At 38.0% G+C, this 17988-nt stretch overlaps 1 protein-coding gene across 3 annotated transcripts in view; it reads right to left on the reverse strand.

Annotated features, from left to right (window-relative positions):
- The window catches only part of grik2 (glutamate receptor, ionotropic, kainate 2), a 239150-nt gene that overhangs the window by 54632 nt on the left and 166530 nt on the right, over positions 1-17988 (reverse strand). For all 3 annotated transcript variants that reach the window (XM_022673602.2, XM_022673603.2, XM_022673604.2), the window contains 2 exons: positions 15272-15478; positions 10052-10275 (listed from right to left, as the gene is read on the reverse strand). In XM_022673602.2, the coding sequence (XP_022529323.1) occupies positions 10052-10275; positions 15272-15478 (431 nt within the window). The remainder of the gene's footprint in view (positions 1-10051; positions 10276-15271; positions 15479-17988) is intronic.

Here is a 17988-nt window from a genome sequence, read left to right on the forward strand (position 1 = left end):
TTGATCAGGGGTTAGATATATGAGAAGCACAACATTTAATCTGAGACTACTACTTTACTTTAATGCAGGTTAGAGCAATTTAATTGGAGTAAGTCAGTCCCAATTCTGCAGAGCCCTCATTCGATGCGAAAACACAAATATAGCATAAGCAGCCCATTCACTCCGACCATAATCCTTTCCTCTCCATTCCCCCAGAGAACCCGGCGCATGTTGACACATTCACATCAAAGGCAATTGGCACTGTAATTTAATCGATGCAATCTGAATCACTCCATCCACACCAAAATCTAATAATCCAGATAATCTTACAAGCTTATTAAAATGTGGCAGATCAAACGAGTCTGTCCCATCATCTCAGCATCTCAGCCCCTCCACTCCCTCTCCTCTACACTTCTCTCCAGGAAAAAAAAAAAAATCATTTATTCATGTTAAACAAAAGTGACATTGCATTAGTAAAGGTTGATTGGGCTACAATTAAGCATCATGACCTGATTTGGTTTGTGCTGGAGTGGTAGAATTACATAGAGTCTTGAAGCTGAGAGTAAGACAAGAGTAAGTAATCAAACGCTCAAGAGCATATTTGTCTGCAGTGTCTCTCTCTCTCTTTCTCCCTCTCTCTCTCTCCTTTTTTTTTTTGCTTTTTCTTTTCTTCCACATCATGGGGTGAGTGGATAGAAGTGGATGGAAGCACAAATATTGACCTAAGATAAAGTAAGAAGCAAATGCCACTTGAATAATTCTATGTAGCAGACCTTGGAAGGGCAGCCTTGCTCAAGGCCACTGGAGCAGCGGTAGTTTATCTAGCTAAACATTATTATTATTGTTGTTGTTGTTATTACTGCTGCAGTGTGCCTTTAAATGTGTACTAGCAGCGGTTACTAGCCAATAAAAGCAGAAAAGCACAAGCTCTTTTTCTCTTCTTCTTTTACTTCTTCTTTCCCCACATTAGACGACTGACTATTGTTTCTGTGTGTCTCAAGGACTTCAGCACCATCCCTTCCTGGTTTCCTGTGTTTAAAAGAAGCCTTGAGCTTAAATCAACCTGTCTGCACAGTCAATTTGCAGCAGATTTGCTTGCCTGTCAATTTGCGACGCCGACCGGATCGAGTTCAAGCGTGCCGCGACCTTGCCAAGATGTATAGGCCTGCTGGCCTGGCCCAGACCCCTCGCGAGACGGTCTCTCGCCGTGCCGTTCCCTCCCTCGATCATGCGCCGAAAAGCCAATTACCGCACGCTGAGAGCGCGGATGAGCGAGACTGTCGCGTGTGCACATGGCTGGAGTGCGCCAGTGGAGCGCATCGCAGCCCAGCGCAGCGCAGGGGGAATACCAAAGCAGCTTGTGACGGCGAGAGAAAAACAGAGAGCTGCGGCTTAACCTGACCGCGAAAGGGAAGCGCTAGCCGCCCATTTAGCTGTCGGTCTGATCCAATTACACTGACCTTCTGTTATCTCAGGTCATCTGAACCGCCGAAGGAAAAAAAACAGGGGGGAGAAAAAAAAAAAACTTTGCGCAAGGTCAACGCGAAGAGATAAGCCGAGGAGAAACGCACGCGCGCGGCTGGGCGTTGACAATGCCCTCTTTTTTTTTTTTTATCTGCTTACGAGAATCGAGGGTCATCCTGCTGAAAACTTGACTGATCACACATCTGATTATGAGCGTGTCAGGCCAGAGCAGAACGACACAAGGCTGTGGTACGTGGGGGAAATGTCTGAGAGAAAGAGAGAGAGAGCGCTGCCGCAATGGCTGCGAGCAGTCCGAGGGGAGTGTTCGCTCCTTCTCTACTCAAGGAAGCGTCAATAATCAATGTGGCCGGCGTAGCTTTCACACACTGACAGCTTGTTTTGCATAGGCCCCCTGGTAGCTCATCGGGCTTTCATCTGAACACGGATTTAAGGAGGGCTGTCATTCCAACACAGTCAATTTAACCTGGCAGCTCCAAATCTCCGGCAACGTTCATCCTTAGAGGACACTGTAAATCCATATTGTTTAGACTGTAAACACTTTATTTTTTTCCCGGAACTCATTTTGCATCTCGCAACACACTGCAGTGTTTAATTGAGCGAGTTTCCTGTCGGAAAACAAACTGAGGAAAGATTAACAACAGCAGCAAATCAACACTATAGAATGTTAAAGAGCCCTAGAATAACAAACTACTGTGTTAAAACAAGATACGTAAGACAAACCGCTAGCTGATAGCGCTCTGGATTATCGGAACGCTCAGGGTTTCTCAGTGTACCGTTGCCGGGTGGCATTTACTAGCACTAAGCGCCGCTGCAATATTGGAAATCTAAGGTTAATGTAAGTAAACAGAAGTGCTTTACTCACTCAATTAAACAATATTCAGGAGAGAAATCTGTGTAGATTAACATCCAGTGCTTGTTTGATTTGGACAGAAATTATTATTTTTTTTTTTTCAGTTTTTTAATTACATAGGTGCCCCCAGCTGCAACACTTGCTAAAATTTGAAGGAAAACATGGCGTCACCATTGTTCCTTACTATTATCACTTAAAATGCACCTTATAATCCGGTGCACCTTATGTATAAAAATAGAGCAGAAAATATTCGTTCATTGACAGTGTGCCTTATAGTCCATAAATTATGGTATATTAAATTTGTATGTTGACATACATGGGATAATTAATAATTAAAGCTGAAAAGTGACTTACCATGATCATTAAGCACTGCACTATCCTCTTTTTAAAACCACAGTACTGTTACCTAGCAGTCTTGACTTGTTATATTTACAGCCGTAAAATGATGGCTAGTCTACTAAGCTGCCAAACTGGTAAAGTGTAATTGCCACAGGAGAAATCGACACTGTTTAGAAAAAGAGCAGCACATTTATGTTTCTTATATTTTAAGACTGTGGATGTGGATCTTTGCAAGGCTAAAAGCTAAAGCTAGCCGATTCTGACCAAGCTTTTTTTCATAACATCTCTTCAATGTCAGCTTTCTCAAAAAACGAACTAGACAACATCACATCTAACTAACAAACTGTAACTAAATCCACATCAGAAGAGAAAGCACTAAATTATTTTGACAGTAAAAAAGGAGATCAAACTCTGTCAAAAAAGTGGAGACACATTTTCAACTTGTTAACAGCACACTGTGTCTATAACACAACAAGAGGACAGCGACACCATCTGTTAAGACTGGTAAATTCTTACAGAATCATTGATAAAATGTTGTTGTTAACAATGCTATACAGTTATATTGTGGTGTGGGTCCACATTGGTGCCACAGTGGTAAACCAGCCAGTGAAACTAGTGCATATCATTAATTTTCTGAGCTGTTTTTTTTTAACATGGTTGTAAATTGGCTTGTTAATTGAAACTTGAGCAGTGTTTATCCTAACAAAAGTCATATACTTAGTGTATATGTCATAACAATGGTATTTTCTTTGTCACTGCAGTTTATTTGATGATTTCTGAGATAACAAAATGATGTTTCAGAAAGTGTTTAGAACCTAAATATCTGGGTTTACTTTGGAGTATCTGCACGTAAATTAAGAGAGTTTTAGTAACTTGCTTTTGTGAAGACGAACATTTGTTATTAGAGAGAGGAACTATAAATGGGTTCTTTATGGATATTTATTCAAATGCTATGGAGAGGAATCTAGGTGACCTGATTTGACAAATAAACTACTTCACTGCATGGTGGAAAAGTCATTAGCTTTAGCTTTTTGCTCCACGCCGTGTGCAATGCATCAAACAGAGAGCCTGTTTGGCTTCAAGTGTTTTCACAAACAACAGGTAGAGCTCACTCTCGTTATGGACCTTGAGTCCTCTTCCAATTTCATTTGTTGCCCTCTATTTAGAGTCCCCGCCAACGTTTTTTGCTGTGGAGGTGTGTTAAATCCCCTTTACTGCAGTCCATTTTATAGCGTATTCCACCTGGACGTGAAGGAGATCTGATAAGAAGCGGCAGCAGCAGCTCGAGTGAGGACATTACTCTTCCAGCCCGGCGCTTACACTTTTGTTTCTTATGCTTAAGGTGTATGCACTGCAGCACCCATAACACCTCATTTCAACTAGCGGGACAATAATATACTCAGATACTCAAACTGTTCAGCATGAGAGAGTTTACACACTACGTTAAGTCAACAGCTTGGACTGTTCAGATTTGCTGTACCAAACTGTGGGGCTTTAACACCGACTGCATTATTCAATATGGCGATGAGCTTGCCTTTGATAAGACTGTGTTCATGCGCAGTGTGGTATGGAGGAAAATGAGGGAGGAGTCTAAATCTGAGACTGCATTCCAGGAATTCCCGTCTTTGAAACGGTAATCATCATACATATATGTATGTAGACACATTCATTACTCTTTATTATGCATTCATAAAGCATTGTAAACATGCCTATTACCATTTAAAAAAACACATAATACATTATAGTCATGTTTATTATACATGACTTATAAACTGGTGATCACAATGCACCATAAGTGGTGTTTATAACATTATAGGTCAATATTCAGAAATTCAGTCCTAGCTTGCATTGTGGATTATGACTAACAAATGAACTTATAAACAAATAAAGAAAGCCTGCTATAATAACTTTTAACCATCATCCTCAATCCTTAATTATACTCCTTTTGAATATAATGTACCAGTCAAACGTTTGGACACACCTTTTCATTCATTTTTTTTTCCTACATTATAAATTAATACTGAAGTCATCTAAACTATCAAGGAACACATAAGGAATCATTTAGTAAACTTAAGTGTTAAACAAACCAAAATACTCTGTGAATCATTTAGGTGCTCTTTTTTAAAGCTGGTAACTTTGACGAACTTATCCTATGCAAAAGAGGTAACTCTTGCACTTTCTTTGGTCCTGATGAGAGCCAGTTTCATCATAACTATTTTTCATGGTCTTTGGGACTGCCCCTGAGGACACTTTTAAAGTTCGTAAAATGTATTAAAGCAGTTCTTGGCATAATATGGATTAGAACATTACTCAAATAGGACTATTCACTGTATACCAGCCCTACCTCTTCAAAACTTTACAACTGATGCTCTTTAGGTAATCGACTCTTGTTCTAGTTCAGCTGAACATATATATTTATATATATATATATTTATTATTATTTTTTTTTAAATATTAACTTCATTGTCTGAATGGCTTATTATTAAAATAATGAAAAAACAGAATTTAAGGTGTGTCCAAACTTTGGACTTTGACAGTCATTAATAATGTGTTATAACATGTCTTTGTACACTACAAGTGAAATGTAACAGACATTTATCACATAATAGATTATTAATGAGCGAAATGTGTATGTATAACATATATTATAATCACCATTTATAATGCATAGTAAAGATGAATATAATATATTTTTAGTGTTTTTTTAATAAATGTTTTTATCAATGTTTATAATGCCTTATGAATGCATTATAACATGTAAAGAGTGTGTTCATAGTGTCTTAAATAGTTGACCTTTACCTCTGAACAGTTTATGGTAAAACATTTATTAATTGTGATAACACATTCATAAGCATTAAAAATGCAAATTTCATACAGCAATTCTTCAATATTTATGTTTAATTTGTTAGTAACTGTAATATCAATGTCATTTAAGAGTCATGGAATTTCATTTTACATTGCTTTATATATCACTTATGAACAGATGCTTATTTATAAACAATAAATGAGCTTTATGAATGAATCAAACTAATGTAGCAGCACATTTTCCATTTATAACACTGTTATTAAGCAGAAAACTCTAGACATGTTAAAATGACCTGTGAGTGTGATGTTTTTTTTTTTGTTTGTTTTTTTTATGTTTTTTTTTTTTATAGGGAATGCACACAGAGGCACAAGTAAATTTCACAAATGATCATATGCCATGGTGTGTTTAATGGTATAAGATATACATAAATATTCCACTATTGGTTTATAAATGCATTAATAAATGCTTATAAATGTGTTATAAAGTCCCTATTTTGGTACACTTTAAATAAAGTGTTAACCATTTAACTTTCTCTCTTTCTTTGAGTTATTGGGATGTGCCCATGTGCCGAACCACACGGAATGGTGGGTTTATCATAGGCTATATCATAGGAAGGAGGAAAAGTAGAGGGAAACTTGGTGAGGAGAGGAAAACAACAACAACAGCAACAACAATGAAAACAACTGGTGATATGCAGAAAGGATTCAGTTGAGTAGGTAAATATTTGATTTTCGTATAGCACCCGGAAGGAAACGCTCTAAATACTGCATGGGGAACACAAAGCCTTAGGAAAACCTCCACCAGTCCCCATTATGTCACCCTGTGATCTCTCTCTCTCTCTTTCTCTCACATACACACTCACACATACACACTCACACACACTCTTTCTCTCTTTCATACATACATTAAGCTCATACACACAAAGCAGTAGTACATGCACACATAAATAAATGTGTACAAACAGACACGTGTACAGTAAACCCACATTGTGTGCAGCTGTTTGTTCTTGCGTTAGGACTTTGTGGGGACTACTGAAGCTTGTGCACTTACAGAATCATGCCGCTGATAAATGTGCCTAAGCTCAGTGTTTCTCTCACAGGACTGCAAAGTGAAGCATGTTTTATTAAAGTTCTTCTTTCACTTACCCAACATATAAACTTAAATAAGTGATATATATATAGATATGGTGATGGGTGCATATTCTGAACCAACTTAGATGACAGTTGCCGCTTGTTGTTCTCTCATTGTGATCATATCGCCAGTAACATTTATAAAGAAAACACAAGTGCATTAACCATAAAACTTCTGGGGAAACCGAGCACGCCTGAGCTGACCCAGGAGTTTTAGAGTTAACTCAAGGCCTTTTCTTTTGGCTTTTCTCCACTGTGCTTCAAATGATGACCACAAGCATAATAATACATCATTAACACATCAAAGCAAATAAAACCGCTTCATCATATACGGGTGTATTTCATTTAATTTTAAAGATATTTGTTGCAGAAGTACATCATTTAGATATGTAATCATATTATACACGAATTATGAACTGTGATCACAATGCACCATAAGTGGTGTTTATAAGGTTATATGTCTTTTTTTTTTCTTTATTTCCTACATTGTAAATTAATACTGAAGTCATCCACACTATGAAGGAACACACAAAGAACCGTAGTCATTTAAATTGTTAAGCAAACTAAAATACTCTGAAGTATTTAGGTGCTCTTATCTGGGGTGCATATTTGCGTTTTTAAAAGCTGGTAAATTACCCCGTGCAACAGAAGTAACCCTTCCTTTCCTGGGGCAGTCCTGGTGAGTGCCAGTTTCATCAGGACAATTGGACAATGGTCTTCGTGACTACACTTGAGGATACTTTTTGACTTTTTTTTTAGTATTTTTACTATTTTACTTATTTAAGTAGTTCTTGTAATAGTATAGATTAGAACATTACTCAAATAGAGCTATTCACTGTAATACCATCTCTACCTCTTGAATCAACTCTTGTTCTAGTTCAGCACAGCTGTTAACTGAAAGCAATTTCAGATGATTCTGCTTCATAAAGTTGACTGAAAAAATGTGCAAAGCCTACTTTAAAGAATCTAAACATATATTTTTAAATACTAACCTCATTGTCTGAATGACTTAATATAATAATATTATTTTAAAATAATTTACGGTGTGTCCAAGTTAACACATCAAAGCAAATAAAACCACTCTATCATATACGGGTGTATTTAATTTAATCTTAAATATATTTGTTACAGAAGTACATCAATTAGATATGTTTCCACATGCACTTAAAACAGATAACAGTAACACTTTAACACTATATATATAATTTTTTTTTTTTAGTTTTTTTTTTTTTATGTGCTGCTTTGTTAGTCGTTACAATTATTATAAAAATATTAGGGATCATTTCAAACCAAGAGCAGTATATGCTCTGCACTCCAGGTTTAATGAAGCTGCTCATCATTGAGTGAATCAAGAGATCAAGCTTATAGTCTTATAAGAAGTCCAACCGCACTGCTGCTGTTCTGCCTTTCACTGCTTTCTGTAATAGATACATTATACAGTACTGTACTTTTACTTTCAGTACTTCAGTAATACATTTTATATTAATAAACTGCTTGCAATACTTAAATACAAATCCTTTTAAATACTTTAGTGAGGCGATTGCACTAACTTCTCATCAAAAGTCATCCATTTTTATATAGAACCCTCAAGTCTGGGTCTCTAGTACTTTATATATATATCTGAATTCGAATGCTTAAGAATGTTTTAAATAATAATTGACTAAGATATTAGTTAAACATTTCTGTAATGCTGATTTAATCAACTAATCTTAACTAGTGTTAAAAATGTCCTCTAGTATTCTTAATTAATGAACCCTAATTATAAGTATGTGTTACTCAGACATAATGTATTATAATAATCAGTTATATTCTTTTTGCTGAATATTCTTTTCTCATTTCCTGTGCAGTATTTACTGCATGTAAACTGTAACAGTTTTTTTTTTAAAGCTGTTTATGGAAGTGTATATAAGAGCAAAAGCTTCTAAAAGCAGGACCAGTGACAGAACTCTGGAGTTTGGATCTTCTTCAGAGTTCAATGAGTGTGTTTTTACACGCACTACATAATCCAATTAAGATTATCAGATTTCTGCAGTTATCTGATATATTGTTCAATGTAGTCATGTAAAGAGTGTAGTCAGATTTCTCTGGTTAAAGTAAGGTCTACAAAAAACAGATGAGGAAATCTGATATAAAGAGCTGGATTAATTATTTAACAGATCTTTCTTAGGGCATCTTAATCTTAATCTTAACCGGACTATTCTATGGGTTCTCAGTCATGTGTGCATGTGTGAAAACAGACTGCAGTACCATAAAGAAGTGAGCAGCATTTACAGCAGCACCAGTTGATGTAGTGTAGGTTCAATGTGTAAAAAAAAAAAAAAAAACTTTATTATGGATTATGAAGTGCAGGTAAGCACACTCACATTCATTTGGGCATATTGCATTTCATTATGTGAGATACTGAAATGTTTGTATTCACCTCACACTTTGGCAGATATTCTTTCTTACTTCACCATAAAAGGAAGGTTTTGTGAGGTTTGGGAGAGAGTTGTCTGATATCATGGCTCAGTTCAAGAAGGAGCGGTCTCCACACAGCAATAAACCAGGAAGTGTGGTTATAAGCTCCTGGGCCACATCAGTACATCCGCAGCCATGTCTGCTTACTGGAGCCTTATTGATTATTTGTCTTCGAGATTTTAAGATTTTTGCCTTTTCAATCGGATGAGCAAACATTACTAGTAGGATTATATCAGGAAGAAGACTCGAAACATGGGCGCATTTCAGTATTCACAGGGAACGTGGCCAAGGACATTTGAAGCACGGTGTGGAAACGTCCAAACAGAAAAGCCGATACAAACTGGAGACACTGGGGGACGACGAGGGATGAGGGGGAGGTTTGCCGTTCACACCGGGAAAATGCCAAAACACTCTCATTCACACCTGCACTCACATATTTCCATTCTCTCTGTGTCGCAAACTCACGCACACCGCCTGGAAACGGCCGATTTCACATCTTTGCTCGCGTGATTTGTGCTTTGGGTGCTGAGCAGTAAAGGTTTGCAGCAGGCTTGTCAGCATGAAAAGCAAGAGAAAAGCGGAGGAATGGTTTAACTTCCTCTGCTGCCCTGGTCTAAAAAACGTCCACTCCACTCGCTTTCTGTCTCTTTCATCACAATGAAAGGGATTCCTCCCATTGCCAAACTGGGCAGATGAGGCTATGTACTGTAGACTTTGTCTGTTTGTATTCCGCACCTTAGTGTGAACACTGCACTGTACTGTGAGTGTCGTTTTAGCAGTTGAGTAGACTACTTTTTGTTTTTCACTCTCCAGTCAAAGGCAGTAAAGCTAGATTGAAGAAAGTGAGCAGATGTTTGGAGCTTCAAACGTCACAGTAAAGTAATGGGTCGAGGGAAGATGTCCTCAGGTACTGATTAGACTGTTGATGGAATGAGGTTAAAGATGTTGGGTTATGTCTAGTATGCATGTGTATAGTAGCTGAGATTGGCAGAACTGGCATGTTACCTGGCTATGACAAACAGCACACAACTGACACCCAAGTAAGCCAGCAGAATATACATCCAGATGTCGGGGGAGAGAGGGTTGAGGAAGGAGAACACCCCCGGGTTGGTGCCGTTGGGCTTGCGGTACAGAATACTTATCCCCAGCGTCATGAAGGGCTTGGAGAAGTCGATGACCTTCTCCCGCACGTAGGTGATGGCCAGCGGAGCCACTGCAAGATCAGCTTTCTGTCAATACAAAAGGCACGGGGAGAAGAGTGATGGGCAGTCCATCAGGGGCGGCCGAAGCATTTAGAGGCAATCAAATTAAGAAAACAGGACCTTTACACACCAAAGACTGTCCCACAGCACTTAGGTTTAAATTTAAAACCTCCCTCCCCCCCCACTTTCTCTTCTCTCCCTTTCTCTCTGAGAGCTTGATTTAGTTGCTACTGCCTCAGCGCTTAGTAAAACCGTTAATGGCACGAGGCTTTCTCGTGGCTAAGAAACACATTCCCCCAAGTTACAATCGAAGCTTTCTAATTCGCTAAATAATGTCTTATAGCTTGAGCAGAGGTTGGCAAATTTGGTCATGGAAAAAGACTCATCTGTATCACACTTGTGCTGTATTTACGGTAAACATGTTATAATAAATGTCATTAATATATTTTTAACTAATGATCAGTAGATTTGAACAAAGCAGTAGTTTTGTTAGTCAGAATTTGAATATTAACAAATGCTCACACACGACACTCATTTATCAGCATGGATATTCATATTTAGAAATGTTAGCAAATCATTAGCTCATCAGAATGTAAACATTAATAAATCGCTAGTTAATATGAATTTTAAACCAGGCAAATGTTTATCAATTGCAGTGTTGCCAATGTGTTCAATAGTATTTACAAATGCAATAGCAAATTTTTAATTTCTTAAAATGTGAAAAAAATACAGTTAGTAATCATTAGTTGATGGTATATTAATGAAAATTATTATAAAGTGTTACCGTATTTACAGTATCATTATATCACTATAAATAATATGTTGTTTAGAAATGTTCTGTTCATGTTAAGCCATTAGCTATAGTGATAGGTTCTCTCTTAACACTAGGTAAAGGTAAACCTAGTGTTAACCATTTACCATGTTGGTAAATGGTAAACACTATCTCCATCATTTAAGTCAGTCTTAATACTACAAAGCTCTTTAAAAACTGAACCAGGATCAGTAGGCTTTTTTGTATCTGATCACCCTTACTATTGGCATTAGTTTCAATGATGAGTTACTTTTGGAACCTTATTTTAGTAACAGAAAACATGCAGCAATTTGGGATTGTCCTTCAATACTGATTCCAGAAAAGAATATTTCTAAAAGGAGCTTTTTTGGAAGTGGAGTGAACTGGTTTAGAGCTAGAACTTAGAATTATTAGAATTCTGAAAATTCAGTCCTAAATAACTGTATGTTCATCAATTTGTAAATGCGATTAGAAACTCCATAGCTTTCAGAAAGTGTCACTCTTTCTTTTTCCCTGCTCCCTTTCCGCTTTTATACTCTTCATTCTATGATACACCTAGACAAACTTAAAAGGGAAAAAAATGCTTTGTTAAGTTGTTATAAAGTACTTGTAATTGTCATTTCCCAGCCTTTCAGCTCTGCTGAAATGAGCTAAGCTGTGCTGTTGCGATCTTGATGATTACTTTTTGGTCTGCAACTATGAGCATGGAGCTCTGACCGCTCAGCCTGGTTCGTATTCATTGTGAAAAACAGAAATATCAAAGCGGCCAACAGCTCCTATTCGCTATCAAAACTTTTTTCTTTTTCTTTTTGCTTGTAAAAAATCAGACTCAGAACTTTTTATTTTATTTTCCTTTTTCATCTGTGGATCAAACTACTACTACTTCGTAAACCCATTACTGCTTTAGTAGACTCTGTACTCTGTTCACACAACAGAAACAACTACCTTGATGAACTGTAATCTTTCATGAAGGTGTTTCAAATATTTAATTATCATCCGTTACAATGAATCTTGGACAGATGATGCGCAGCTTTTGATCTTCCTGTTCCTTTTGTTAATTTAGTGTATGAACTGCGCTGAAAAAAAAAAAAGAGAGAAAGATGAAAGTCTAGGACCTTGATATCCACGCCTGACACGGAGGGTTATTATATTTCCGAGCGCTCTCTGCCTGTTAATGCGAGACACCCGCTGCAAGGTCAGCTTGATCATCCCTCAAAGAAATATCCTTTTTGACCCAGCCGGGCTGCCATACATCACCCCAGATTGAATGAGTTTCGGCTGCCTAAATCACAGGCCCGGCTCGGTTGGCTCGATTCCTCAATGTGACATTTAATATTCATGTCGTTCTGTGTACTATTTAGATCATTATATTTTTAGCCAAAATAAAGCCTTGCAGCTGGAATTATTAGATTGTCTGTAATTATTCTCTGAGGGGGTAAATTAATGCAGAGTGTGAGCAGGTGCTGTCTTGCTACCTTTTTTTTTTTTCTGTTCGGTCCTTTGACGGGATATTTTTATCTCCTTCACTTCAATGCATTCTTTGTTTCTCTGCAAACTGCAGACTCCAGACTGCTCTGAAAGCTTGTCCAGGCCAATTAGAATCTGTCCTGCACTCGTCTGGGGAGCGGAAGCATGCAGACGGAGAGGCTATAGCAGCCCTGTACACATCTCGCCACATCTCGCCAGCCAGGGCCTGTGCTCCTTTGAGTCTAATCGCACGGATTGTTTTTTTTTTTTTTTGTTTTTTTTGTTTTTTTCTTCACACCACACAATCAGCTCATGATCAATAGTAGGGGTGTCCAAAAGACATGTGTGATACATTGCGGGGACAGCGTTCAGGGCTTGGTGTTCGACGGTAATGGGGTCAGGTATTGAATATCGGGTGTGCAAAGACTGGTGTGCTTTTTCTGGCCGCGTGTGCAGCTCATTTTTATCTGGGTCTTATTTTGTCCAGCTTAACAAGGGTGGCTAGGGCAATGTGTGAGCTTGTGAGTGTGTGTAATAAGCTCTATGGGGGGAGAAAATCATGCCAGAAACCTCGCTTAGTATCCTGTTTGCAGCCAGTCAGTGCTGGAGGCTCTCGCATTACTACATCCTCAGCTTCTTTCCTCGTATAACAACATGTGCACACAAACACTTTTTTGTTTTTTGGTTTGTTTTTCTACAGAACATACAGTACTGTGAACAAATGTCCTAGTCAGCTCGTGTGTAAAGCCAATTATCTGGGCATCGTGTGTTTTATTTGTTCTAAGAAACATTTAGCATTACTCAGAATAAAGTAGCTTTCGGAAAGCCAACAACCACAAATCGTAAAAAGTTGGACAAATATGGAAAAATTTACTTTTATTTTTATTTGATTGCAGACAGTTTAAACCCAAGATATATTTTATTTTTCTATGGTAAGCTTCATTTCATTTGTTAATATATGTACAGTACATCCATTCCTGCATTTCAATGATAAAAAGGACCATCCAGACTGTTATCAGCAACAAGACAGGGTCTACGTGTTGTACATATGTTGCCTTCAGGGATGACCATGCATTTTTTCAGCAAGACTATGCAAAATCATGTGCTGCACACATTACAAATGCAGGAGTTGGAAGGAATAAAAGATAAGAGAAGAGAACAGGTTCTAAACTGGCCTGCATGCTTTCTTAAACCTGTCAGCAATGGACAATGTGTGAAGAATTTTGAAATGCATAAATGCGACAACCACAACTCCATACTATTGCACACCTTAAGATGATGTTTCTGCGGAACAAGTGAGAAAAAATAACACCTGAAACACTTCAGCTACTGGGATACTCAGTGCCATAAAATATTTTAAGTGTTGAGGGGGAGGAATGGCAATAATACAAAGAGGTAAATGCTTAACTGTCGTCATTTTTTTTTTTTTGTAATGTGTTGGAGGCTTGAAATGCAGAAACGGATTTATATTAACAAATGAAATGAAGTTTACCAGAGAAATTGTGAAATATCTTGGGGTGATGCTGTCTATGCTGTCTATAATGAAATAAAAGTCAACTTAGGAATGTAGGAAATACTGTTTTTTTTTTTTAAATTTGTTTTATTGTGCCAACTTTTTCTTATTTTATCTAATTTGGAGCTGCAACTACTGATTAATCTGATTAAACTGAAGTTCACAGAGAAGTCAGGAACTACTATATGGTTTACACCCTCTCTAATCTCTCACACCTGACCCAGGTAATCAAGACCTTTAGTCACATTCTAGATTCAGCTGTGTTGAATCTGGTTGGTAGATCTCCAGAAACAAGCTAAAGAGATTCCACCCACTGATACTGGGACAGTTGTAATGCCTGAAGTAATCAGTGATTCTGATCTTTCATTTATATCTTAAAATTAATTCATTTGTATAGAAAAAACATTGGTTTATAGAATTCTCACTGTTTCCTTGTATTGCTTGATCACCAAACATCACAGCACAGCAGTAAGAGCTCATCATTTACACTACTGCAACTGCTTGCCATCATTTTCACTGGAGTTTTTTTTTTTATTTTTCTTTCTTTTGACTGTGCTTCACAAATTTTGTCAGTTCTTGTTTATTATTATAGTAATAATAACAATAAGAAAAGAATGAGGACAATGTTATAGGTAAAGGAAATGATCCGCAATAAGCTTACGTATTAGGCCTACATAAACTAGTGGACTATCTAGTGAAATGTTTAAACATTTTTGAGGATGTTTAATACGTGTTCTACCCATCATATCATTTTCTTACAATATAGATTGGATGATTTTCCCTTTTTTTTAGGTAATATGGTGTGAAATAATGTAATAATTAGGTCTGTTTAAAAGAAATTGACTCACAATAGCATGAATGATAAATACTCTTTCATAATCAATTTGAGTATTTGATTGATTTATCATGTATATTTAAAAACAAATTGGAATGGTTGTAACAGTGGAGCAGTAATTTGTATTTAAATTAATTTTGCAACCTATACATACATAATATATAAAAAAAATACATTGTTTCAGTAGATGACACACTGCAGTCTATTACAAAGCAAATTGGATTTTTTCAGTGTAAATGGTTTTTGATTTATTGTAAAATCACAAAAAGTGCTCCAGCTGTCTCCTGGTGTCCCCTGCTATGTTTTGCACTAAATGAAAAAAGGCAGTAGTCATCCTAGTTATTTTGAGGTGGACAGTCTATAGCGGAAGCATGATCGATGAGTAACTGGTGTGTATTGATTGAACATCAGAACTCACGTGGTCCATCAGCTCACGGACCAGACCGTTCCACTGGCCCGTGCTTTCCTCCTGCGCGCCGTACTTGCCGTCCTCCACCAGCCGCACCTCGTAGACGAAGCCCAGGATGCTGGCGAGCTCGCGCAGCAGGTCGATGCAGAAGCCCTCGAAGCGATCGTTGCCGTGCAGAGGCTTGTCCGACTTCTTGAACATCACGTAGGGCTCCTCCTGCGGAGGCACACACAGCTCTGAGCTCGCTTCATCCTGCCACGGCCCCAGTCTGAGAGAGAGGAGGCTGATGTGTGTGTGTGATAGGCCTTTGAGGTCTGCTTGCATGGACTCACGTTGGCACAGAGGGTTGTACGAAGCCCCACTGCTACTAAGAGGATTGACACACTCGCTCACTCACTCACACTAACACACACACACTAATACACACACTCGTACACTTTCTCTGTAGCAGACAAGGCGAGGGGGGGAGTGATGCGTGGCCATAATAAGAGGTAATCCTCCCTATCTCCTGCTCCGTGCTCCTCAAAGCCGGAGAAGAGCGCGGTGGCTGTGGACCACTCGTTCTGTCCACTGCCTGCAGATGCTTCCAAAATAAGATAAGATGTGCTGATACTGGCTGAGTGGCACAGGATACAGCTGACTCGCTTTGTTAGGAACCAGCAGCTAGGGAGATTACTCAAGTACACACACACACTAGTACACACACACATTCTCTCCTTCGTTCTCTCTCTCTCTCTCTGCCTTTCTCTTTCTCGTTCCCTGTCTAAATAAAACCCTACTGAACACATTATTAAATAGTGACAGGTGGTAAAATCAAGGAAAAAACCCAAGCAAATAAGTATGGAAGCATAAGAGCTCAGACTGCTGATATTTGTGAAACATGATGTTTTACGATATGATACAAGGCAGTAACATCAGGTCTGTCACAATAATTGCGATATTATATGATAAATGAACATGACACATCAAGTTTTGCCACTTTTAATATTGACACTCTTCAACTCTCCAACTGGCCTAACATGATTTTACCTCACAACTTATACAAGTGTGGTTGTTCCCAGGCCATCATCTGAGGTAAAACTTCATCATCTGTGTCCATACTGCGATCCCATGACTCATGGAATTGTATTGTCAGTATATTGTACACTCCACTTCAATATAATGGTGCTACATGTGGTTCTTTGGGGGATACCATTGAAAACCCACTTTTGTTCCCATTGTTCGTGATGGATATTGATACCAGTTAGTAATAGATATGTGTATAATGTGAGTGTAAAAAACTGGTTCTGGTTCTGAATAATCATCATTAAATGTAAAGGTTCTTCTTACTTATATATCTCCTCTAATAAAACTATGCATGTTATAAATCAACCATTTTACCTTTTTACTCATAAAAAAGCACTTTTCACATAAAATATGTACAGTTTCATCATTATAAAAGCAGAGGTGTGAACAATTCAGTGGTTCATGAGGTTCACGGTACTTTATGAAATCAAGAGTAGTTCCTCAATGGAAATACACAAAGGAAAAAATCTTTGTAGCTCCTAAAATATTAGTTTTGATGGTTTTTCAAGACTGTAGATTTTTTAGTGCCAATGAAGGCAGTAAGAGGTTACAGTCACCCTGGTATGCTGAAGGGTGGGGGTAGGAAGTTTTTTTTTTCCTCATATATTTTAAATATATGTTTTTCTCTTAATGTAAAGCACTGAATACAATATATGCTACACAAATAAATGTGCCTGGATTTTTTTTTTTGCCTCATAGCCAGCATTTAGTGTTTCCTTATTCTAAAGCTGTGGATTTACCTCACGAAGGCCTTTCTAATTAGCTAATGAGCTGAAGGAGGTGTGTTTAATGAGGATGGCTCTCCACCACCATAATCAAATCACTGGCTGAGGGGATAAAGAAAGGTGTTCTATCCACCCAGGGCAGTTCCAGAGACTACTTATATAATCTACAGTATGCCAAAGAACAGTGTAATTGTTTTTATTTGGCAGCTTGAGGTGGCCCAACATCTTAATATACTTAACACTTTGGGTCAGTTTCCTGTACAGAGAGTAAGCTATACATTTGTTGTTGTTTTTTTATGATGGGAAAATCACCATTAAATATTGTGGGGTTCAAGACTAGGCTTAATAATTATTATTATTTTTTTTATGTTTGATTTTCATCTGTTCATCTGTAACACAGTCAAAAATCATAAGCAGTGAGTAGTGAACATCCCGCATTGCATTTCAGTTCACGTTCCTCTTTAGCATTATCAGTAGTGAGCTGTGAATAAGAAGGCTGCATGAATCACACTGCTCTGGGTTGTGTCAGGCATTTCCCAGTGAGAGTGCAAGCATTTAGGTTACACTATCAGTGGCCTGTGCAAAGGAGCGCTTCTACACCAGTGAGACGCTCCAGGGATGTGCGCCGTGCCAGAGGAACACGTCCAAAGAGAGATAAGCCTTCAACCGCCCCCAGCCCCGCCCACCTTCTGCATATTCACAGCTGGAATCCACCAATGATGAGCAGCTCTTTCTCAGTACAACTGCAGTCTGAATTTAGTGCATATACAAACATTTCTCATAAGCTTTCTATTTATAAACAGATTTTCAGTTCACCAGCCACAGTAGCATGGCGTTTTACCCTGAAGCTCAATGATATTGTCACACTTTTGTCCCTTTTGACACTTTTGTTTGTGCCTTTCTTGGTCAGTCTCTGTGCTTTTTCCCTTTGCTTGT

This window comes from Astyanax mexicanus, chromosome 6 (assembly GCF_023375975.1).
Source record: "Astyanax mexicanus isolate ESR-SI-001 chromosome 6, AstMex3_surface, whole genome shotgun sequence".
Taxonomy (NCBI): domain Eukaryota; kingdom Metazoa; phylum Chordata; class Actinopteri; order Characiformes; family Acestrorhamphidae; genus Astyanax; species Astyanax mexicanus.